Source organism: Penicillium rubens, assembly GCF_028828025.1.
Source record: "Penicillium rubens strain IBT 27055 chromosome Unknown utg000002l_segment0_segment0, whole genome shotgun sequence".
NCBI classification, from domain to species: domain Eukaryota; kingdom Fungi; phylum Ascomycota; class Eurotiomycetes; order Eurotiales; family Aspergillaceae; genus Penicillium; species Penicillium rubens.
Genome location: NW_026890600.1, coordinates 4,755,681 through 4,779,981, shown reverse-complemented (window position 1 = coordinate 4,779,981; position 24,301 = coordinate 4,755,681). Strand labels below are relative to the sequence as shown.

Below are 24,301 nucleotides of genomic sequence, written 5' to 3'. Positions count from 1 at the left end.
TTGCTTTTCATTCATGGCATGGTGTTGACTTGAGGGCTGGAGCGATAAGATTCCTTAGTCAGCAGTTTGTTTCTCCAGATCTGGTTGAGCCGAGCATCTCGTAGTGGGACAACAAGAGCAGTTCGACGATCTCTGCTCTATTCAAGTTAGCATCCGATCGCCCTTCTTACAGGACATGGCCACTATTTCCCTTTGATCATCAAGCGACCTGTGACTGCGCCCCTCCCTTACGCTTCCCCATACTGCCCTTGCTCCGCTCCACTCGACCCTCCCGCTAAAACAAGCGACCTCAATGCGGCCCATCCGATACTCAGAACACTTGCGATAGGTGATAGCGAAGCCACCAAGGCTAGATGGAGCTCTATGGCTTCCGGGCACAACTCAGCATACTCCGCGTCGACTCAGCATCGTGCTCTGGGTGATGGACGCTCCTCGCTCAGCCACGATGGCGGCTCCGCCGATGGCAGCTGGCAGGATAGCATCCCACGGATTGGGAGGAACAGGCGGTCCGAGTCTGGAGGGAGCAACAACATGGGCGGACGGGGAGGATCATTAACGCCTTCATTAGCACCCTCCATTGGTGGACCAGGTAGCTTTAGTGCGGAGCTCAAGAGCACGACTTCGCGCAGCGTGACCCCCCGGGCGGATGGCCAATACAACAGACGTGCCAGCAGATCGATCGGCGAGGAAGATTTTCACACAACCGAGGAGCGACAGGCTTTCCTTCGAGACAGGATCGCGAAGGAAATCAAGATCAAGAGCGGAACCGAGAATATGCTGGAGGCACTACTAGCAAAACCACCAAAACAAACCAAAGAGCAGCGTCTCAAGGTCGAGTCAGAATTGACCTCGTCGAACCGCAAACTGGTCGAATTGCAGCATGAGCTGGAAGAAGAAATATTACGTGCGCAGGCGCCGGCATCGACTCCTCCACGCAGCAGCCGCCTTTCGAGCCTTTTCCGTGCTAGCCCCATGCGCTCACCATCTCGAAACAAGGATGCCGTCGGATCGGTCAACGGCGATGGGGAAGAAGATGGTGACGGTGACGTGGAGTCGCCAACCTATGTCCTCTCAGAAACACTGCAGGCTTTGGAGATAGAGGGGATGTCTCCTGATTTCTATGTCGAGCGCGCCAACAGCCTGGTTGAACTGTTCAAACGACATCCCACGCTGAAGTACGACCTCGCGTGGCCTGTTTTTGGCCTACGGGTTCAGGTCATGCTTTTGAGTGACAGTAAAGAGGTGGTCGCTGCGGGTTATCGACTAACACGCTATGCCATTGCCGATCGCAAATCCCTACAGACCATCCGAGCACTCCATACCGATGAGCTTGTGATACTGTCCCTGGTTAAAGAAACCAAAGCAAGCATTGAGAGGGAACAGGCATTGAAGTTTGTGAGAGGCTTCCTGGATGTCAAAGATGGTGTCCGGGAGATATCGCGCGCCGTTGTGCGGACCATCGTTGCTGTTGCTGAACATCATGAAGATCGCCTTCGGAACATTTCAATTATGACCGTGGCTGAGATGTTGGTCAAAGACCCCGAACTGGTTGCTTCTGCCGGTGGTTTTGCTGCCCTGCATGATGCGCTTGCAGAAGGGACGTTCGGCGCCTCAGAATCTCTGATATCAAGTTTTCTACACGTTGTGGACACTCCCCGTAGTCGAAAGTTTCTCCAAGGATCCGAACTTGAAGCCGTTCTTACGCCTTTCACGGATTCATTATCCGACACACTACGCAATGGGCGATTAAAGTCTGCAGCGCGAGCAATTTCTGCGATGCTAAAGACTTGGCCTGGGCTGGTTATTCTTGCAAGACGTGACTCACAACCGTTGCGTTCTCTCCTTGATTCGCTCCATTACAATGACCCCATAGCCCGAGACCTGATTATGGAGCTATTATTCGACGCTCTGCGAATAAAACCTCCCTCCTGGTCGTCGTCTTTCCTTGCGGGCAGACGACTCACTACTTATGGCAGAGTCTCGAATCTCCGCTCTGACCTTGAAACATCGAGAGCCAGCCGCGCTTTCACCGACACTAATAGCAACAGATTCGATCTGACTGCTCATTTCTCTACTCTCATATTGGCCGGTTTGGTCGAGGCAGGGCTCCCGAAGGTATGCTCACTTTGTTTTTCTAGGCTTGGCTTAAAGCAAGAGCTGACAAAATGAAGGTTCTCTCCGACGTCATCGAGGACGAAACGGATCTCTCTCTCAGGCGTAAAGCAACTCTGCTATTAACGGAGGTTCTGAAGCTCGCTCATCATTCCTTACCCCAAGCCGTCAGCGCGAAACTTCAAGTGCTTCCACACCTAATACCATCTGCAGTCGACTTTGAAACTGAGAATCACGACCTTTCAACCGCAACTATCTTCCAAATCGATAGTATCAACCGGACATTGGCGCGTTCTGTTGGATATCCCAGTGGACAGGGTCGATATAACATGGAGACCGATTTATCCGTTCCTCTGCTTCCCGTTGAGCAAGGGAAAGACAAGATGAGTCCTTCCATGGACGAGACCCAGTTCCGCAATGCCATCCTAGAAACTCATGTCTTGAACACCGTCAACTTCAATAAGTGGAAATGGGACATCATCCACCGCCTAGTGGAGGGTCCCCTCACAAATCCAAAAAGAATGGACGAGGCAATCAAAGGCTCCAAATTCATGAAACGTCTCATTGGGTTTTACCGGCCTTTCAAGTATCGCTTCTCCATGGTTCCAAACACAAAGGCAAATCAGCGGTATGTCCGAACCGGCTGTGTTCTCATGCGCACTCTCGTTATGACACCCGAGGGTACCAAATATTTGGCCGAGAACAAGTTCCTTCGCCAGGTTGCAGAATGTCTGGCCCAGCTGGACCGCATGAGTGGGCTAACGTCTGCGTCCCCGCTCTTCTCCAAGGATCAAATGGCCAATACTCTAAGTGGAGGCTACTTTGCGATGCTAGGATCATTGAGTGGCGACGTCAACGGGTTGCTCATGATGGAACGATGGCATATGCTTAACATGTTTTACCACATCATTGAGCTGCGAGATCGGAATGATCTCATTCAGACTTTGTTAGGAAACATGGATTACAGCCGGGAAAGTCATCTCCGGGTCATGCTTTCCAAGGCCCTGACAATTGGCTCCAAGGAAATCCGGATCTTTGCAACCAGACTCCTACGCAAATATGCCGTTGGGGATGTAGCACTTTCGCCTCACGTGGCGATTGGCAATGCGGAATGGGTGGTCAAGCTTCTTGTCACCCAATTGTACGATCCCGAGGTCACCGTCTGCCAGGTTGCTGTGAAAATCCTGGAAGAAGCGTGCAACCAACGAGATTATCTCGAGTTCGTGGTCAAATGTCGACCGTCCCTGGATCATCTGGGTGAAATCGGTGCACCACTACTTCTCCGATTCTTGTCGACTTCCGTGGGATATCACTATCTGGATGGTCTTGATTATATCACCCAAGAGATGGATGACTGGTTCCTTGGCCGGAACGATAGCTATGTCGGTCTTGTTGAGGCTGCTCTTTCCCGAGCTTACGTCGAGCAACCGCGACGTGGCAGCCTTGTCCCCGAGGATCTGGTGGACCTCCAGGATATTGGGTTGGTACCACCGCATTTCTACCGAGAACTTGCACGAACAGCCGAGGGGTGTAAGCTGCTAGAGCAGTCGGGTCATTTCAATGAATTCGCTTGGACGATTCGTGATTTCAGGCTGGACGAAGAAGACAACGAAATGCTTCTCAAAGCTAAAGGATGTCTCTGGGCTGTCGGTAATATCGGCTCAATGGAGCTTGGTGCACCATTCTTAGATGCTGAGATCATCCAACGGATCGTGGAGATAGCAACCAGTGCAGGAGTCCTCACTATGCGGGGCACTGCTTTCTTCGTTTTGGGCTTGATCTCTCGCAGTCGACACGGACTCCAAGTTCTGCAGAGTTTGGGCTGGGATTCCGGTGTTGACCAAAAGGGAGATTCGCTCGGACTTTGTCTCCCTACCGATTTCCGAAAGTTGTTCTTGGTGAGTATCTTACGTCCCTCCGCCTTCGTCTAATTATGCTCATCCATCTAGGTTTCGTTCCCTGGCTTTGATTATAGATCGAAGCGAACTCCCAAGGAGAAACTCAAGGAAGCCACCACGGACTCCGATCCCGGCAACCAACGGATCTTGAAGTTGATCGTCGATATGGGCAACACGGTACTCTCCAAACGAGCCGCTTCTGATCTTCACATGTAAGGCTCGCAGTTTTCCTTCTGTGACTGCTCACATTTGCTCACAATTCTCACAGCCTAAAAACCAAACAACCCGAGCGGTTCCACCAAGCCCATCTCTTCCGCAAGACCCTATGCATCCTGGAGAGTCACCATTACAGACTTCCATCTCGACGTTTCGCCCTGGACTTATTTGACAAGTGTGTCATGCGACGAATTGTCCTCGACGAAGATTCCGACTCGGAATCGGACTCGTCAACTACTTCCCAGTCAGAATAAACTCCCTGATCTTCTCCTTTTGAACTTTCCTGTCCTGCCAATATACCCTGGAAGACGGCTGATTGGGTGTTTGGCTTTTTGTACTCTGAGCGACGATTTACGCATGTTCAATCTATGACTTCTACAAATACCTAAATGTCTCAAATTAGTCCGAGTAACAGCATTGTATATGGATCTGTTGTCGAGTAAGACTCTAATCGTGCCCGGATGATATCCACACGCAGTTCTCCAGGTTATCCTGCATGGCATGCTCAATAGCACCCGGAAAGAACGTTGTCACAGTCGTAATGAGTAGCCACCATGTTCCCTCTTCACAACAGTTCTTAAAGCAGTCGTTCATCGCATGGTCTGACCTCTAGCATTTGATGTTGTGGTAGTACTGACACCGCATTTCTCACCACAGGAATGGGTCGGGGCTTCCGGGGAGAGATAGGAAGCAGTCGAGCAGAAGTACCACTTCGTGTCAGCTACTGCGCCCAGTAAAAAGAGCGAGAGAAGGCTGACTGACGCATCAACATATTGGTGGGGAAATTTGAGTCTATGCAAACAGTCGAAGTATAGAATTGTCAATACTCTGGACTGATCGATATAAAATTCTAGCGCAATGCCTAGCTGCCAAAGGGAAGTCCTCATCTGACTCGTTTAGGCAAGGAAGGTAGCTTGGGCCTTTAATGATCTACATGGACTTTACGAACACGAAGTGATGGACATGATTGCAGGTCGCTTCGCACCGGTATGGACACACCCACCCCACAGTCAGTTCACCTCAAGAGGCAAAAATTTCAGACTAGTCACGCTCTACACGCCCTTTGCTCCCCCTTTCAAGCCTTCTGTGTCATGATATTTCGTTGCAATAGATTTCGTGGAAGGATCTAACACCCTTGAAAGTTTGGCTAGTGTTAGGAGCTGCCTGCAGCACTGCTTAACCTGTCTACAGATGCAGTGGACCTGTCAAGGCGGCTACATTGTCTCATGTTATGATATGTAGGTCCCGATGGCCGTCGCTTTATGAGGGCGGTCAAAGTCATGCGGGTCACGGGGTGATTACTTATGTTGTAATAACCACATTCACCCCCGGGAGCTCCATGCCTTCATGAACCTATCTACTTCTAAGTTTCAGGTATGACCCGCCGAATAGGGGCTGTCAAATCTCGATCCGGGTGCAAAACCTGCAAGTAAGACTTTCCGCTGTCACTTTCAGAGTCTAACTCTGACCGCCCACCAGAATCCGCAGAGTCAAATGTGACGAGGAAAAGCCGAGTTGCCTTCGCTGCTCTACTACAGGACGGAAATGTGGATATGAGGACAGAGGGGCGTCTCTATTGGCTGCCTCGCCATTTGCTTTAGCGCCAGGGCACGCACCGTCGTCTCAAAATGCAGGACGGCGTGAACGTCGCGCATTTGAATACTACTTCCAACATGTGTCCCAGCATCTCGCAGGTGGAATGAACGTAGATTTCTGGACAGGGGTTGTTCCGCAGATCTGCCGCAGTGAGCCCGCTGTGTGGGATGCAATGATTGCAATTAGCACATTGTACGAAAATCCGACGCAGTTCGTGCACTTTCATTTTTTGAGAGATCGCCGAAATAAAGCGTGTCTGCTTAGCAATGCCCAGCAGGATGCATTGACATGGTATTCGCGATCAATATCTAGCGTTTCTTCGCAGATTCAGCGAGGAAATGCAGATCCATACATTTCGCTCATCAGCTGCGCATTATTTATCTGCGTGGAGACGATTCAAGGACATATGGAACAGGCCTTGGAGCTCTACCGACAGGGTATCGCTTTAATACTTGGTCTCCGTGCCCAAATCGGCCATGGAGGAGTATCTAGCAGTAAGGCTGTTCTGTTGGAACGCAGCATTGTTCCCTTATTTCTACGACTGGGCACGAGTTCCCTGACCATTTCGGGGACTGAGTTTCCTATTGAAATTCTCGCATTTGTAGAAACAGATACGAGCGTTGGCTTCGCATCTGTCGATTCCGCAAGAACCGTTATGTCCGCCCTAGCCGCGGAAGTTATCCTCTTTGAGCGCGAGGCGAACTTACACCTCAGGGCAGTTGGTAGTGCGTCCGCTGTAAGCCCAGAAATGGTCGCGAAAAAAGAAGCACTCCGAGCTCGTCTCACTGAGTGGCATCGGGCATACACCAATCTTTGTCAAAGCAGCGGCCCCGTACCTACTGTCCCCGTATACCCAGAGCCTATCCTGCTCGCATATCATGCTGCTGCTTTGGTTTATGTGACAGGATGCTTAAGGCAACAGGAAACTGTTTTCGATGTCCATTTCGCAGACTTTGTTACCATCGTTGAGCAGTCTAGGTTGATTCTCGACGCCTCAGCCGGTTCAAATGGGGCCCAGCCTCCGTTCACCTTTGAGATGGGCGTGGGTGTCCCTCTCGCCATGACTGTGTTGAGATGTCGTGACGCAAACTTGCGTCGAAGGGCCTTGGATCTATTGCGGCTAGCGCCTCCAATACAAGGGTTTTTCAAATGCGCCCCCGTGGCTCTTTTGTCAGAAGCGTTGATGAAGCTGGAGGAGGGCTATGGCCTTGCTCTGAGGCAAGAGAATACAGCATCGCTTTCTCATGAAGTTCTCGATAACAACGATGTAATGACGCTTACGCTTGAGGCAACCGGGTCACAAGCAGCAGCACTTATCCCTGAAGAGGCTCGTATACATGACTATAGTATCTTCAGGCCGAATGAGTGGCAACCTCCGTGGATCACCGAGGAAGATATTGCACCGTTTCCACATGGTCCGAACCAACTATATCTGGGATTCTCAAGAAACCAATACGACAAGGAAAGCAGCACTTGGCAGCCGATCTTTCAATGCATACCGTTAGAACCCAGCTTATGAATGATCTTTCACGTCTCTCATGTCTCGTGATTATGTGTATAATATCAGCGACTTTCACCATCGATGTCTCTCAATAATAAGAGGAGAACCATTGGAATAGGTTCAATTTACTCTTTACCAAGGATAACTTTTCAATTAGCTTCCTTAGAATAGTAAGTGAATATGTGAATATGCAAAGAGCCCTCTCAATGTACTGTCGGACATAAATAGTTGCCCTATGGCCCCACCTACCTCACCGCCTGTATATTTATACCGCCTACCTAAAACGCGTAGTATAGAGCCACGCTAAAATAGCACGCGAAACTGCCTTTCCGTCAAAAACTCAGGGTTTATCTCTTTATACAGCTTCGAGGCTACTTTTTACTTTCTATACCCCTTCTACCACATCTCTCTCGATATGGCGCGGTCCAAAGAGCTTACACCTGCTATACGTGAGCGTATATGTGAACTCCATGCCATTGGGTGGGGGTATAAGCGCATTCATACCCGCTATCCCGACATTGCGCTCTCTACAATCCGATACACCGTAAAAAAGGAGAAAGAGCGACGAGATGGCGTGTCAAAGCCGCGATCTGGCAGGCCGAAAAAGCCTACCGAAGCTGATAAAGACCGGATCTTGGATGCTACCCACAAAGACTAGCGCATTGTTCGCCGATGCCCCGCCTTTTCGATAACGGTTATAGAGTGGAACCCCTCTTAACAATGATACTCCGAAATGTATCGGGTTTCATTTGACACGAAGCTCCTGCATTATTTATCTTCAATATGTCCGAACAATTGAAGCTTGACCTGGATCTCATTGTGCTAAACTGTACTTTGGCCACTGTTGAAGACGTTATGCAATGTGACATTGGCGTCAAAGACGAGAAAGTTCACTCAATTGTCCCGCAAGGATCGTTCGCTGGCTTGAAGGCCAAAAAAGTCATTGACGCAAAGGGAGCACTGGTTACGGTTAGTCTCTTTCCCACCTCTGTCCGAGTGAACTATCGCCATGTGCTGACCTTCCCCAAGCCAGGAGGAATCGATGCCCATGTTCACCTTCAGGAGCCGCCTCTATTTGGACTCGGCTCCACTGCAGACAGCTTCGAGTCCGGTTAGTCTCCTAGACTGCAGATCTGGCAATTAACCCGTTCACTAAATTGACTAACCCTCCTAGGCACCCGCGCCGCGATTGCGGGAGGTACAACCACCATTGTAGCCTTTGCACCTCAGCGGAAGCATGAAGACAGTGTTCTCTCGACTCTAGCTTGCGCTCACGAACGTGCCCACAGCCAATGCTACAGCGACTACTCGTTCCATCTCATCATCTCCAACCCATGCGCAAAGACGCTTGCGGAATTTCCAGCCTTCCGAGAAATGGGCATCTCGTCCGTCAAGATATACATGACCTACGAAGCTTTGCGCCTCAACGACGAGCAATTCTTGGATGTCTTGTTCCAAGCCCGTCTACACAGGGTCACGACTCTGGTGCACGCCGAGAACGACTCTGTGATTGCGTGGATGACCAAGAAACTGCATGAACGCCAACTATATGCACCAAAGTACCATACGGATTCTCACCCGGCCATCGCCGAGATTGAGGCAAGCTACCGTGCAATCTGTCTTGCTGAGTTTATTGATACTCCGATCTTAATCGTACATGTCTCTAATCCTCGAGCCGTCGATAACATTCGACGAGCCCAGACAAAAGGGCTTCCAATTTACGCCGAGACATGTCCTCAATATCTGTTTCTCAGCAGCGAGAACCTGGATCGGCCTGGGCTCGAGGGTGCAAAGTGTGTTTGCAGTCCGCCGCTGCGCAACAAATCCGACCATGAGGCTATCTGGGCCGGTCTTGAGGACGGAACATTTACCATTCTCTCGTCCGACCATAGCCCATTTAACTTCAACGACTCGACGTCTGGCAAGGGATCGAGCGTGACCGCAGAACGCCCCGACGGGCAGTTCCACCTAATCCCGAACGGTTTCTCCGGTGTCGAGACTCGAATGCCGTTGGTCCTTTCGGCCGATCGACTTAAGATACAAAGATACGTGGAACTGACATCGACCAACCCGGCGAAACTGTATGGCATGTACCCGAGAAAGGGGGCTCTTATGCCAGGGGTCAGTGATGCCGACTTTGTCATCTGGTACCCCGACGGGAGTCTTGACATAGCTATCACCAACGACATCCTTCATCACGACGTTGACTACACCCCGTTCGAGGGACACAAGGTAAAGCAATGGCCGCGCTATACTGTTCTTCGTGGACAAGTGGTTTGGGACCGAGAAGATGGAGGAGTCGTAGGTGCGCGAGGCTTCGGTCAGTTTTTGCATCGTACAGAAAGCATGTTGGCGGGCAGTAGAAGTGATGGGTCTTGGGACGTTGAGACCGCGTGGGTTTAGTAGATGGACAGATTCTTCTCACCTTGCAGCCAAATGTGACTATACCAGTATGTGCATTTACTAATGGATTTTGGGCTCGACTGCCTGAATATCGCATTTTTTCTTCAATAACGGCTCCACGTAAATCTGGATACAACTTGAACCTCTCCTAGGCGACCCCTTAGACTGGTTGTTGCTTCCTCTTCTTCAAAGGCTCCAAGTTAGCATTAGCTGGTCCCTCAACACAAACTCCATCCTTGCTGAACCGACTCCCATGGACAGGACAGTCCCAGCTCTTCTCGGTATTATTCCAACAAACAACACCCTTCATGTGAGGACAAAGCGCACTGCTCTCGTGTACCTCTCCATCTTCGTCTTTGTAGACCGCGATCGGCTGCGAAAAGCCTTTATTCAAGACCCCGCCTGTGCCGGGCACCAGATCTTCAATATCCGTGATATCAGTTTGTAGAAAGCGCTTGTACTGCGTATTTATCTCAAGATCATGGCTGAGCATCGATGGAAGCGACTTTGCCAAGCTGGCCATGCGACGGGGGTCGTAAAGTTGACTCCACGGATTCTTAAACCCTCCGATTTCGTCGGCGATAAGCTTTCCAGCCAGAACACCGTGCGTGAGTCCATTGCCGCTATCACCAGTGACAATGTACGAGTGTTTCGTGCCTTGGTTTTTTCCGATGTACGCCATGTAATCCACAGGCTCGAATATCTGGCCGCTCCATTTGTAGTCCACAGACCCTGCTCTAGTGAATCGGGCACGTACCCACTGCTCCAACTCCGCGAATCGACCGCCGGTATCTTCTTGGCCGACCTTGTGGTCGCAGCCGCCAACGACGAGGTAATCGTCCTTATCGTCACACTCGGTAAGACGGACATACTTGTACTGCTCGGCCTGATCGTAAAGTAGACAGTCCTGGACATATCCTTTAGGGACGCGGATTGCGATGCAGTAGGTGCGGTTGTATTCCATCTGGGCAATGACAGCGAGCTTCTGCAAAGGAACACATGTTGCCTGGACGGCTTGATTCGCGGTGACTTTTTGACCATTCTCTGTTTGGATAGTGACTCGTTCCTTCCCGAAACCCAAGACCTCGAATCCTTCTTCGGTGAGTGACACGGCTCGGGTATCGGTGAAACAGTTGAAGTTGGGCTGCTTTCTCAGCCACTCGAGAACTCCGACGAGGTACTTTGTTGGGTGGAAAGTTGCTTGATTTTCAAAAACAGCACCGCCTCGCTGGTCCGGGCCGCTGTCCCAACCCTGGACTTGCAAGTCATCGTGGAAGCTCACTGATAGACCAAGATCCTTTGCCATTTTGACCTCCTCCCTCAATGAATCGATCTCCTTTTGATAACCCGGATGGTTCACATTGTATTGGGAAATTTCGTACCCTGGGAGGTAGCGGAATTCACATTCGATGTTGAGGTTCCTAGCTATTTCTCCCACTCGGTTCAAGGCCCAGGTATGGCTTTCCGCGGCGATCCGCGCATTTTCCTTGCCGTGCTTCTTGGCTATTTCGGTGTAGCCGTCATCTAGAGCGTTGGCCAAATGGCCGCTGGTACGTCCAGACTCTCCAGAAAGTACTTTTCTTGCTTCGAGCAGTGTGACATTGAACCCGCGGTTGACGAGTTCGTAAGCAATGGAGACTCCAGCGATTCCGCCGCCGACGATGCAGACATCGGTTTCAATGTTTTCTTTGAGGGGCGAAAACTCAGGGTGTTTGGAGTATGGGACTTGGTGAACCCACACCGGATCTGCCTCACCGGAGGTGTTGAGAAATTGGGTGACTGGCGACATAGCAGCAGCCGCTGACCTAATATTGAACGGGCGATTGGGTGCCGGGAACTGCTTCAAATGGTCGAGCGTCGGGTGGGCTTTCGGTCGCGCAGCACTCAGATTTGCGATTGAATGGAGAGCCGAGAGAGGAGCAACATATGTGACCTTCCTCTTCAAACTAGGCCCCAGTAAGCGTGTTTGAGAGCTTAAAATGCACAGCATGAGCTCTGTAACGATGAATATCCTTTGCAAAATTTGAGCTTCATCTGCCACCACTCATATCTTTATTGCTCATTCATGCTTGTGTCTTTCTAGTAGACATGTTTGATGACGTAGAAAACGGTCATTGGCATTGGCATTGCAAACTATGCTAATTGGGACCCTGGGCAATCTCTGATATGATTCGCCATCACTAGCATAGTATTAACAATTTATTACAGAATTGGTTCGTAGGTTGTATGGAGATCAAGCAAGTTTATATACGAAATGGCAATTGGGGGTTCTGGGTGACGTCATGGTGCGTCGAAGAATCTCACCAGGCCTCCAACGGAGTGAAACTAGCGGACACGAATACAACCAAGCCAGTGAGTTAATGGCTGGGAGGACCGCAGCGAAAGATACCCGGCCGATGCCCAAAGACTTTGGCCTGGGCCTTCGGCTTACCACTAATTCTCGTTGCTGAAAGCATCGTGCCCTAGATTGTCAAAATATCCGAGTTTACTGCGAGTTTCTTTGCCACCGATATAGGAATTAAGAACGTGTTAGAAAAATTGCAGCATAGCTCAATAAATCATACCATGGTCCTTTACGGGTCAGAAAGAAGAAGCCCATGGAATACGGACTAAGAAATATAGAGGACGAAGTAGTGACGAAGTAGTACGACAGAATAATGGAGACAGATGAGGCTACATACCTACATAGGTACCTAGGTAGACTTTACGTTACGTAACGTAACGTACATTCCAATAAGACAAAAAAATTAGTCGTGCCCGGGATCGAACCGGGAACCTTCTCGGATTGAATAATCAAGCAAGCTCACAACACTGTGAACGAGAAATCATAACCATTAGACCACACGACTACGCATATATATATATTTCCATCTTGAAATAGATTAAGGAGATCTTGATCCACCATATCTCTTCCTTACGGTAGTAGTAAAGAATCTTCAATTTATGATATGCAGTCCGTTGCAAAACTATCACCCTTTGAGCTTTGAGATTTATGATAAATCTTTTAGCGGAAATAAAAGATTAATAATCAGTCGTGTGGTCTAATGGTTATGATTTCTCGTTCACAGTGTTGTGAGCTTGCTTGATTATTCAATCCGAGAAGGTTCCCGGTTCGATCCCGGGCACGACTAATTTTTTTTAGCACGTACTTACTACTAACTAGTTAGTACGTCGTCTGTTTATTAACTAACCAAAATTTTATACGAAAGACTAAAATATAGATAGGAAATAGTGTTACGATCTAAAATCAGGTTATAGTTATACTTTTTCTTATTTATTTGCTCTTATTCTTCTTAGGAGGTGAGCTATAGTTAGTGTGTGTTTGATAGATACAAAATTTTCGTTTATAGAACAGATAACTAAAGTTATAACTAGCAGCTAGTTAAAGTACGTGCTAAAAAGATTAGTCGTGCCCGGGATCGAACCGGGAACCTTCTCGGATTGAATAATCAAGCAAGCTCACAACACTGTGAACGAGAAATCATAACCATTAGACCACACGACTGATTATTAATGCTCTTTCTAACATTAGGTATCTAAGTACCTAGGTAAGTAGGTATGCCGTTGAAATAGCAATTCCAGGCTTTTAGTACTCTATAAAAGAGAATGTCTTCCCTGATTAACAATTGTCTTCCTAGCGTTCTCGGGATGGGTCTGTTTCACGATCCGAGATTTGTCACATTCTGGGATTTCTGGAATTAGTACCTTTTATACGGCGCACTCATACAAAAGGTATATAGACATAATATTTTAACAATATAGATTTTCTTCACCCTCCACATAGTGAGGAAAAATATAAGCATATATATATCTTATATAAAATCCATTTTATATATCTAACTAGATAGAAATATTAAGTGTAGAGAAAAAGTCGTTAGCTACTACAACATAGTGTGCTAAAGGAGACTTATTTTTTTGGATTGATCCTTATTTCTCTTAAGTAACTAGATATTAATCTATAATCTTACTGCTAAACCAATTAAACTAGGCCTATATTATATATCTAAGCTCCTATCTTCCTTTACCTATCTCGTGAGTAATAAAAATCTAGATTGTTGAAATATCATGCCTATATACCTTTTGTATGAGTGCGCCGTATAAGAGGTACCTAAATTCCAGAAATCCCAGAATGTGACAAATCTCGGATCGTGAAACAGACCCATCCCGAGAACGCTAGGAAGACAAAATTGTTAGTTCATCTGTAATCGTGAGTTTGACACAATGGCCTTCGTCGCTAACCGTATGTCAAGCACAAATGCCCCATGTACCTCTGAGATCTCTTAGATTATATACTGGAGCGGTGTTTGCTGTCGTCCTATCGAGTGAAATCATTGAACAAGAAGAAATGATTTCTGCCGAATATCCAGCTTTGTAAAAGCTGGGAAATAAGAGTGTTCGGCAAGCACTCTAACAAAGTTGGTGGAATTAAATACACGTTCCCTTCGAAAATAGTATACAAGAGTGAAGCTGAGAGATATACATCTCGGTTTCCTAAGGGAATCTATGTGCTGTGACACCGGACCTCGGGATCCATGGATGGTCACTGATCTGATTATCTAAAGTTGACCCGCACCTGTCCGCAGCGGATACTCCAGCTTCATTATTTTCCCTTTCCCTCTTACTTACCGCATTTTATACGGACTATAGTGTAATGGAAGATGCAGCCGAGTCCCTGTCCTCGACACACCCGACCGACGCTGATTGCATCCCGACCATAATGGAGAGTCCCAAGGTCTCAAACTCAGATGTCTCGAGCTCGGAGGAGCATACACCTAGCGATACAGCAGAGCTGCCTCATCTGGTCATCCAGTTAATTCAATGCCAACAATGCTCCCGCCCCTTGCGAAGTCCGCTCCGCCTACCATGCGGGAATTCAATCTGTCGGGAATGCTTACCTGCCCTTCGGCTGCGCACGGGTATTACTTACCCCGTGGCAGAGGGGAGGGACCAGGAATTTACATGCTTTTGGAAAGGAAGTAAGGCGTGTGTTGGGGACCATTGTGTTGGAGACTGCGGCGCTGATGTGCTGCTTGGGAAATTGGTTGGTCTTTTCGGGGAAATACTGGGGTCAGAGGCAAACAAGGCAAACAACGTACCTCAAGATTTGTCTCGGGATGACGGGCCATTACTGCGATGGAAAACCGACGGGCGGAATCAAAATAGAAGTGCACAGTTGCAGCGACATGGGTGGCTGGGGGGACTCTATAATCTGGCACTGGAAGGCCGGTTCCCCTCTGATGCATGTGAAGTTATCTATGGAGATTCTACTACCCCAGCCGGAAGCATTGAATCGCAGGATCTCATTCACTTTCAAACACTGCGAGACAGTCTCCGCGCCGAGTTAGACTGCCAGGTTTGCTATTCTCTCGTCTTGGATCCGATGACCACGCCTTGTGGCCACACCTTCTGCCGAAAATGTGTCGCGCGGGTTCTAGACCATACCGATCTGTGCCCCATTTGTCGCCGAAAGCTAGGAATGCCAAATGATCTACAATCACAACCCGTAAATCAGACTGTGACGCGGCTGGTTGACTACCTTTTCCCCGACCAAATCTCACTCAGGCGGGAGACCAGCGCCCAGGATGAAACAGGCCCTGGTTACGAGAAGAACTTGCCACTTTTCGTGTGCACCCTGTCATTCCCGACAATGCCGACTTTCCTCCATGTCTTCGAGCCCAGGTACCGACTTATGATTCGCCGTGTTCTCGCAAGTGGAAATGGAAAGTTTGGTATGGTCATGCACAACCGGCAACGCCGGGCACTGCCAGGTCAGCGGGAAGACGTACCATTCGTACAATACGGAACCCTATTGATGATCGAGCGATATGAGTTGCTTCCTGATGGCCGCAGCCTTGTGGTGGCTACAGGCGTGTCGCGGTTCAGGATACTCGACTCGGGAATGCGGGATGGCTATTTTGTTGCCAGAACAGAGCGCGTAGATGATGTCTCGCTCGCAGAGGAGGAGCGGCTCGAGTCGATGGAAACCTCAACGGACGGTGTAAATGCCCTGCCAGAAGAGAATGAATCTGATCCCCCATTAGACTCAATGTCAACGCAACAGTTACTCCTCTTGGCAAGAGAGTTCATCAGCAATCAGCGCATATCTGGGGCTCCTTGGCTACACCCACGCGTTATGTTAGCTTATGGACCCATCCCCACAGATGCAGCGCTCTTCCCATGGTGGTTTGCAAGCATTTTGCCCATCTCCGAAGAAGAAAAATATCCTATACTCGCTGCCACAAGTGTTCGAGAGAGACTGAAGATCTCGGCAAAATGGGCGAGACAACTCGAAGCTCGAGACTGGTAAGTTCAACCTATTTTCTGTGAGTTTGATACTATTCTGACATTTCGATTAGGTCTACTCGCTCATCACTTCACTCTGTCTTATGACTATCCGTCCCTCTCCTTGTCTTCTGCGTCATCCCTCTATTACTGAGGCCCTTGTCAGGGGCATTCACCTCGATATCGCCGAATGTATTCACTTCGTTGACGCCGTTTTCTTTCTCGATATCGGTCTCATTTGGTGGCCCCGGTCTTTCGTTGCCCAGTATTAGCTCGCATATGCCCAACGAACCTGATCAAACCCGCGAAATTGGCCAACGAGAGCCGAAAGATGACACGTACGTCTCTCAAGGATTTGTGATTGGCGCCTTCCTGGTGATTTTCTTTGCCCAGGTTGGGGTTAATTTTCTGCATGCTCTTCGAACCGGAAGACGCAGACGACGGTTTCTGGAAACGCAGTTTCCCCAGCCCTTGCCCCAGCGGGGTCAGGAACAAGATCGTGGCTTGGATCGAAGGCCTGGTACCAATACGAATGCTACGGAAGAAAGTGCACGAGATGAGACGGAGGGACGCCCCGCTACATGAAATGGTGTCGGATAGTGGGATCCGACACATCTGCCCAGGTGATACCCAGATTTAACCCCGATTTGGTACTGTATGTCATCGCTACCACACAAGAAATATACCCCCTTTTGACGAAGCTTCACGACATTTCCTTTTCTTTTTCTCATTCATTATAATCTGCCACTTTATCCCAACTTGTTGTATATAGAAGCCTAAATTGGGACTCCGCATATTGAAATCCATGTATTCTTGCAACTCGAGATTCGGACCGTTCAAGAAGCCTTTTGAGATGGGCTCATGTTATACAACATGCATTTACCTCTCTATCTAATACCTGCGGAGTGATCTAGGAACGTAGTCTTAGATGTTACAGCCTATCTCCAGTGATTCTTACCCTTTCCATCCTTCAACATTATGCACCAAGCGCCACGGATTATCAACAATGAGCACATGTGCAGGAATCGGGTGCCATAGATGTACTCCGTACTCTTGGCATGCGTATTGTACATGTATTTCTCCCCTGACTGTACATGTAATTTTCAGACGTAAGATCGCGGGACAGCCCTAATGGTATTCCATGGTTGATTGGTATCGGTGCCGTGGAAATATAAAACCTACTTTTAGCCCCATGCGGCTTACGGCCCCCATCTGAAAATTTCCGAGGTTCTTCTGCCCTTGGAACCTGCTGTATTCTTCTTCTGGTTATTATTTTGCGGACATGAGAATCAGCCGCCCTTGGTTGCAGATACAGCGTCTGCTCAAAGAACCAGCCGCAAAGGTTCTTTTAGTGGCAGGTTTTGTGTACCTGCTCACATTTCAACTCTGTCGAATTCACTTCTGGCGCGATCCTCACTCCGCTTTCTTCGATATCCGCAATGTTTTCGAATGGAAGTATAGTCTGGTACGAGAACATGAAGCGAATCATTTCATTTCCTTTTACAGTGCGCCGTCGGGGGGTGATCCTCGTACTGTTTTGAGCGAAGGTACACCTTTGATATGCGCGACGCTAGCTACTGTGAAGCGCAGCAAAGACGACTATTTTGCAGCGGCCGTGGGATCAATGCTAAGCAATCTCGATCGTCGGGAGCGCCGTGCGCTTTATCTGTCGGTATTGTTCGCAAATACTGATCCAACCCAACATCCTAGCTGGGGCCAGAAATGGCTGGAACGGGTAGTGGATTCGGTATCGACTTATAATGTCTCCGCAGAAGAGTTTCGCTATCTCCAAAAACTAGAGGAGGAGCGTAACTTTTATGAGAAAGGTGTCTAGTACGTTTCGAGTCTGAGCCGCTATAATAACATTTTATCTAACCGCAAGGCTACTAGTGACTATATCTACCTCCTTAACCAATGCCTCGAAACGGGTGCCCCGTATATGTTAGTCCTTGAGGATGATGTTATTTTCGCAGATGGATGGCTGGTTAAAACCCTAAACGGCCTTTATACACTGTCACATGGCCCGACGGCTCGCAGCGGATCTTGGATATATCTCCGCCTCTTCTTTACCGAAACATCTCTTGCCTGGTCCACCTCAGACTTTTGGTATCGAAATATGCTATTAGCTTTTGGTTTGGTTATTGGATCTGGATATGCTCTTTTGTCAGCCGTTCGGCGATACTGGCCTTCCACTCGTGGTTTCTTAAACAATTGGACTGTCGCCGCTATATGTCTGGTGGTAGCTCCTGCTTTTACGGGATTGGTATACATGATTGGGAAATATTCACTTTTCCCACTACAAGGTGTGGTGGAGATGAATGGCCATGGATGTTGTACCCAAGGGTTAGTATTCCCTCGCGAGCAAGTTCCAGCTTTGGTGGCCCGCCTACAAGAAAAGAAAAGCGGCCAAACCGACAGTTTGATTGAGGAGTATGCCATCGACAGTGGCTTGACAAGGTTGGCACTTGCGCCCCAGCAGCTACAACATGTCGGGCTGCAATCAAGCCGCGACAACCTGGAAATCAATACCCAGAGCACCTGGGCCTTCTGGTTTGAGGAGAATGATGCCTCGGAGCTGAATATTGAGCACAAACGGCTCGTGGCTGCGAGTGATGATGATTGGCATTTGGGTTGAAATGTATTGTTTGTATATCGCTTCGGGAACTCCTATTTCAGATAAGAGCCATTCTTCTGCGATTGATAATTCTATGTCACTTGAATAAGGAGAAAGCCAGTACGAAATCCCGGAATGTCACCAGGACAGATCGTTAATGTGCCATGAGAGCCAGCTATCTTTTTGTATTCTTCACCGGATGTAAGAACATCGGAGGCAAGCAAAGGCGATGTCCGTCCTGTCCGTGTTTATTAGCAAATATCACCAGGAAAGTCAAGGGGTCAACAAAACCACTCACCTTCTCTGAATCATCATAACCTAGCCAGGCTCGATAGATCTTTTCGGGGAATTCCGACCCAAACATGTATGACATTTTCATCAGAATATCATTGTGCTGGTTCCAGCTCCAGATACTATTCCACCCAGCGCTGATTTTACCAGGCTTGCCCGAGTTAGCCCGGAGATTAAGCTCAACGGGATTTGTATCGTGCGCATGGTAAATGGGCTGAGGAACCTGAACTGCTTTCAAACCATAATAAAGAGCCCAGGATGTGGGGGACATTTCAGATGCTAACCCCAGACCTTTCTCAGTTTTGTCCGCATGCATGAGGCGGAGCAACCGGGCTGAGACACGGGACATTGCCACAACGGATGCGCGGCGCGGAGTCCGTTGCTTTTGGCGGAAATTATACACCCGGGTCCTGAAGGGCCAATCGGTGTGCCGAGGGTTAAATTGAGGTAGCCAGGTTATCACGTCGGCTTCCTCGCCCACGCCCCAGGTCCAAGAATCATCGTCCAGGTCTGAGCGTAGAGCCTCGGGCGCCTCATTCCCAACCTCGATACCTTTTGCTGGTTGTGGGCCCCAGATACTGTCAAGGTTCGTCATGCTCTGGTCTACCTGATCGATAAAATTGTCCCAGCTCCCGTGCACAGCGGGGGTGTAGAAGTAAGAGTTGCGCTCCCATAGATTCTTGCGAGGCTGTTGCTTTGCAAACTCTGCTGCCTGCTGGAGAAAGTTATAGAAATGTCCTGTATAACGTGAATCCATCTCAAACTGCCAGAAAAAGTCGTATTGTGGATTCACCCGTGAGAAAATCTGCATTGGCTGAAAGTATTGAAGTATGGCTCTGGAAAACATTAGCGTTTCGAAATTTGACTGAAGCTGACGAAATCTTACTCATGAATATCGATCTTTGGATACCAGTCCTCTAGTATCTCTGCGTTGAAAAACACTGCTAGATCCTGGAGCTCCCGCGGAAGAGAGATTTTCAGACTGTCCAAGCCCGCCTTGTCCGCTGGATGAGGCACTTCAACGTCTTTCGTATCAACCAAGATGATCACCTCGTATTCTGCGCCGGATAAGAGCGATAGCTCCATTATAATCGACCGGATATAATAGAGATCATCTTCCGTGTATTCCATGCCGAGCCATGTGCGCAGGACTACCGCCGTCCGTGGTTTGAAAACAGCAGAGGTCTTGTTTCGATCTGTCTCGGTTCTCCCTCCGGCCCAGCGATGTTCATCTGTTTCTTTATCGTGCTCCCTGTGCAGAGTCTGCGTCTTTTGGCCAATTTTCGAAGGCTGATATCGGTCTGCATTGCGCTGCAAGCAGTCTTGTTGCAAAGTGGCCCAATCCACATCCTGCCACTGCACTTTTTCGCCTTCATCTGCGTAGCCGTACGCCGCATACCGAGAATATCGGTCGGCGCAGACACTCCGGTCAAGGTTCCACGCCTCGTATGATCCAAAAATTGGTGTTGGAAAACCTAGCATGCTATCAGTGTTCGCTGAACTACAATATGCCATAGGCTTGTCAATTTCATACCTGACTGATTCCAACGAAACGCTTTCATAGCTGTTTCCGCATTCCTACGATCCAGGACTGAACCATTTGGGCCAACGCACTGCTGGTAAGTTCCTCTCCATGTATTGTTCCATGCGAGGCTGTTATATTCAGGATATGGATCGTAAGGCACGGAGAGTGGCTCGTGCGGAGTTTCCAAAATAAGCTGACCGAGGCTATCCCCATCACCAGCAGCGCCAGAACCTAGGAAAAAGGCATTTTTTTTACTGCAAGGAGACAACCATGTCAGCGACTAGACGAAAATTGCCGTATCAAGCCGTATTAGCCTAGGTGGTTAAACAACATGGTTAAGCAATATACCTTGAAGGATGGACTGTTCGACTGCCTTGTATTGTATTAGCTTCTCTTGACAGAGGTACAAGCATGAAAATTGTAAATGCAAGGCCAAGTGCGACCGCAAAGAGAATGCGCTTTAGGGAAGTGCGCAATAAATGTCGGCATTTCAGCACAAGGTTGTCAATGAGGCGCATTTTCGAGGGATGACCATGTGGGTTTCAAGGAATGATTCAAACGGCTTTTGTCTTCATGGTCGCTGATAGTGATACGTTACTCATGTCCACGGGTCTGTGGACATGTATGTAGTGGTAAAAGGAAAAGGAGAATGCGCAAACACATGGCTGGACAGTGGGCAGATCCTATTGGCTGCTGAGATTGGGAGCCTCCAAAGTTCCTTGGAACCTTGGAAGGTTCCGCGGGTAGAAAAGTTAGTCATCCGCCACGTTACGCACGGACCCGGAGGCCGTGGCCCGTAGATGGATACTGTATGTCCGCAGATACATATTCCATACGGAGTACATACGGCTGTAATTTACACAGCGAAAAAAAAAAAATGCCAGCCCTGTGCCCAACCTTTAACGGCGCCTTACCCGATATAGTACAGGTGTACATCCTTATGATAGAGTAACAAGATGCAGATTTTTCTAAGCTATGTATCTCGATAAACTCTGGAATTTCTTTACCGTAGGACATCTTTTAAAAGCGAAGTAAGAAAGAAGAAGATTAACTGGGGGTTGGCAGGGTGTTGGGAAAGCACGGACCTTGACTCAAGCGAAGGAACAGATGGAGTACTCCGTACGGACTACTTCGGAGAATACTCCTTAGTTAGGTGCTAGTGACTCTAAATTACGGAGTAGTAGTAATCGCGTTTAACAAACCTGGCTCAGGTGGAACACTCTCTCTATCTTAGTACGAAGTATGGGGTATATATGCACTCTGTTTGGACACTTGGGAGGGGTTTTGGTACAGATTATCGGTGTGACTACCTAGGTGCATGTCTCTGATCATATATCCAATTTAACCCCTTTCCCTACCTGTTTTCCGATGAGACCTAGTACCTAAACGGACTAGCTTATTGATGTCTAGTTGAGACATCAATTTAATTACACCGGTTCAGGGAAGGTTCTACCCCATAGAAATTCATTATTGATCATAGATTGATCAATCTAATTCAGTTTTTACCGCCAGCGTTCATTCACCGTGTTTACCTATTTAGTGCGGCCTCAATAACACTGCTTATGCCATCTGTACGATCGAAAGATAACCGGCCCTAGCAGTGATCCCGCAAGATAAAAAGAATGACCAGTTCAATTCAATTCCTAGCAACTGTCTTCTCGTATCAGGTCTTCGGCCGAGCTCTGTATCAGACTCCATCGACATTCAGATACCAGGCGGTTTTTTACTACTACCTGCCTTATGAAAGATGTTATTTCTTGGCAAAATAGAAGACAACCACACAAGATTTTTTGCTTGAAATGTAAGAGATGCCACTCCTTATAGGAAATTCAACCCTACTTCGTACTTTATCCTGAGACAGAAACTGGCATTGTTTAGGAAGGAGCCACTAAAAACGGTAATACCCACAATTAAGAACCCAACCGTTCTTTCACAGCATCATGTTCCGCGCGCAAAGCATCTGCATCGTTCATCTCGAACTCGAAATTCCAAAGCTTCTCTACAACTGTCAAATCCGCCTTAGACTTGATCTTGACGTGTGACGAAATATCATTGCTGGCACCTTTAGAGCTCTTCCGCCCAACATGCTGTACAAGGCTTGGCGTCACTGCCCAGCGAATCTCATTCCTCGCATTTGCATATTCCTCAGTGAGCATGTCGACGTATCCGATACGCTTGGATGTATATAGCGCGACAAGTTCCGGTATCCGTGACTTGGGGAAGACAAAGGCCTGTGAGCAACATCCAAATTTGGACATTTGATGCACGCCGTTCGCTCGAGGGAGCATCGTCACTCGGCCCATGGCAGAAAAGAGCCCAATCAATAATGGTGTGAATATAATACTCAAAAGAATCATCGTCGTATCCGGTAAAAGGGAGCGGACATGCGCGTTCAATTTCCGAGAGACCAGGAGAACGCAAACCACGAGGCAGACGACGAGAATGGAACATAGAAGGTAGGTAAGCCATTCTTCTGCGTTCCAACCAAAGTATTCTTCGGTATAAAAAAGACGTAGGTATAGCCCTAGGTAAGAATAGCTATTAGTACGAGCAAAAAAAGGTAACTCGAGGGTATGGAATTTCAAGTCAAGGACTCCTCTAGTCTGCAATGGCTGTAAAACTCACAATTTGCGGCTCCCATTTCTCGAGTCTGTTCTTCGGCAGAGGATAAAGCAGCTTGAGTGCGATGATACCATCCGTCTAAAGCCACGAGGTCGTCTTCAAGCATAATGACATATGGCGTGTCAATGTCTGCACACGCCTTCAAGAGATATGCATAGTCAAAAAGAGCCTTCTCACGCCCTGCTATCTTGGCCTCATCTGTTTCTAGGGAGTGTATATGATCAACGTCAACTTCGGAGGCATTGTATAGCAACACCTGGTCCGCTAGTTTGTATAACCACGGCTCTGCATACGCAGGATGCTGCGATGGATCCGTATGTGCGATGAAAAGAATCAAGTGAATGCCCGCTCTTTCTTCCTCGCTCAGGCCCTCAAGGAATGTGCCTACAGTAGCCTGGAAATATCTGGCACCCTTTCGTGCAATGGTAGCAATTCCCAAGCAGAATTTAGGCTGTCGTGGACCTTTTGGTACTTGCGGCTCTGTATCATTGTTTGCCGCATCGATAAAAGAAGCTGCCTGCTCAAGTCTGATAGCCGAGTAGACAGGATCATAAGCTTTTGTTGGATCGAAAAATATTGAGGTCGGGTCATGGGAGGATTGTCTGCGTGCAACCATAATAAGTAAAACATAGAAGAGCAGAAAGAAAAGAAAATTGCGAAGCACCTGGACCGAGGTAACTGCTGAAAGCCCAGAAATGGGGAGCCGGTTCAAAAGCATTGCGCAAGGCGAGAATAAGAGTGAGAAGATCAGGCTCGGCAGGTGATCCATGGGTATTTCGTATCTATAAACAAGTTAATAAGCATGTGGAAATATTTCCTATTCCCAGAAAAGCCCCCGGGGCCAAATGATACATGTAGACTCCACTAGGTGGCCCCAGTGTACACGTACACGGTCCCCCAATACACTCTGCTTCTCCACTAGACGGCTCGAGCCGCAGGGGTCCAATACAAGAATTAGTTCAGTACAATAAGTGTCTTTTGTATGGGATCGCGCTACAAAATGTACCTATTATCAAAAAATCCCTTCTCGCTTATACTTCTCAACCACAACATTGTATCCCCAGTATAAACGTAGGTGCAGAAATAGTGTATAAAGAACGGTGTGGTTCAAAAGAGGGTCCTCAAGAGTGCGGGTTTTCGACCCTCTACATTGATATAACAAGTTTGAAAGTATTTCCTAGGGAAATAGCTCGACATATCCCAGATTATAAGTCTTAGTATCAACTTATCTCCCGGATATC

The 24,301-nt window shown here is 48.3% G+C and overlaps 10 protein-coding genes across 10 annotated transcripts; 7 read left to right on the top strand and 3 right to left on the bottom strand.

Moving 5' to 3' along the window:
- Positions 1–363: 363 nt before the first annotated feature.
- Positions 364–4,480, top strand: N7525_004302 (putative cytosolic regulator Pianissimo; the record flags this gene model as incomplete). The annotated part of the gene is made up of 4 exons (XM_002565921.2): positions 364–2,115; positions 2,172–4,010; positions 4,062–4,222; positions 4,279–4,480. 4 exons carry the CDS (start codon positions 364–366, stop codon positions 4,478–4,480), a joined length of 3,954 nt encoding a protein of 1,317 aa, XP_002565967.1.
- A 1,122-nt stretch (positions 4,481–5,602) lies between these two features.
- On the top strand, positions 5,603–7,341 carry N7525_004301 (Zn(II)2Cys6 transcription factor domain-containing protein; the record flags this gene model as incomplete). Its single annotated transcript, XM_002565922.2, has 2 exons — positions 5,603–5,655; positions 5,706–7,341. 2 exons carry the CDS (start codon positions 5,603–5,605, stop codon positions 7,339–7,341), a joined length of 1,689 nt encoding a protein of 562 aa, XP_002565968.2.
- A 397-nt stretch (positions 7,342–7,738) lies between these two features.
- On the top strand, positions 7,739–7,981 carry N7525_004300 (uncharacterized protein; the record flags this gene model as incomplete). Its single annotated transcript, XM_061212977.1, has 1 exon — positions 7,739–7,981. One exon carries the CDS (start codon positions 7,739–7,741, stop codon positions 7,979–7,981), a length of 243 nt encoding a protein of 80 aa, XP_061069998.1.
- Positions 7,982–8,106: 125 nt separating this feature from the next.
- On the top strand, positions 8,107–9,726 carry N7525_004299 (uncharacterized protein; the record flags this gene model as incomplete). The annotated part of the gene is made up of 3 exons (XM_002565923.1): positions 8,107–8,292; positions 8,353–8,434; positions 8,498–9,726. The coding sequence occupies 3 exons, from the start codon at positions 8,107–8,109 to the stop codon at positions 9,724–9,726; spliced, it is 1,497 nt and encodes a 498-aa protein (XP_002565969.1).
- A 160-nt stretch (positions 9,727–9,886) lies between these two features.
- N7525_004298 (FAD-dependent oxidoreductase) lies at positions 9,887–11,716 on the bottom strand (the record flags this gene model as incomplete). The annotated part of the gene is made up of 1 exon (XM_002565924.2): positions 9,887–11,716. One exon carries the CDS (start codon positions 11,714–11,716, stop codon positions 9,887–9,889), a length of 1,830 nt encoding a protein of 609 aa, XP_002565970.2.
- Positions 11,717–14,377: 2,661 nt separating this feature from the next.
- On the top strand, positions 14,378–16,033 carry N7525_004297 (uncharacterized protein; the record flags this gene model as incomplete). The annotated part of the gene is made up of 1 exon (XM_061212976.1): positions 14,378–16,033. One exon carries the CDS (start codon positions 14,378–14,380, stop codon positions 16,031–16,033), a length of 1,656 nt encoding a protein of 551 aa, XP_061069997.1.
- Positions 16,034–16,287: 254 nt separating this feature from the next.
- Positions 16,288–16,593, top strand: N7525_004296 (uncharacterized protein; the record flags this gene model as incomplete). The annotated part of the gene is made up of 1 exon (XM_002565925.2): positions 16,288–16,593. One exon carries the CDS (start codon positions 16,288–16,290, stop codon positions 16,591–16,593), a length of 306 nt encoding a protein of 101 aa, XP_002565971.2.
- A 697-nt stretch (positions 16,594–17,290) lies between these two features.
- Positions 17,291–18,643, top strand: N7525_004295 (uncharacterized protein; the record flags this gene model as incomplete). The annotated part of the gene is made up of 2 exons (XM_061212975.1): positions 17,291–17,841; positions 17,899–18,643. 2 exons carry the CDS (start codon positions 17,291–17,293, stop codon positions 18,641–18,643), a joined length of 1,296 nt encoding a protein of 431 aa, XP_061069996.1.
- A 154-nt stretch (positions 18,644–18,797) lies between these two features.
- Positions 18,798–20,956, bottom strand: N7525_004294 (DUF3405 domain-containing protein; the record flags this gene model as incomplete). The annotated part of the gene is made up of 5 exons (XM_061212974.1): positions 18,798–18,860; positions 18,921–19,749; positions 19,800–20,388; positions 20,448–20,692; positions 20,787–20,956. 5 exons carry the CDS (start codon positions 20,954–20,956, stop codon positions 18,798–18,800), a joined length of 1,896 nt encoding a protein of 631 aa, XP_061069995.1.
- A 1,392-nt stretch (positions 20,957–22,348) lies between these two features.
- N7525_004293 (uncharacterized protein) lies at positions 22,349–23,778 on the bottom strand (the record flags this gene model as incomplete). Its single annotated transcript, XM_002565928.2, has 2 exons — positions 22,349–22,962; positions 23,064–23,778. The coding sequence occupies 2 exons, from the start codon at positions 23,776–23,778 to the stop codon at positions 22,349–22,351; spliced, it is 1,329 nt and encodes a 442-aa protein (XP_002565974.2).
- Positions 23,779–24,301: the final 523 nt, after the last annotated feature.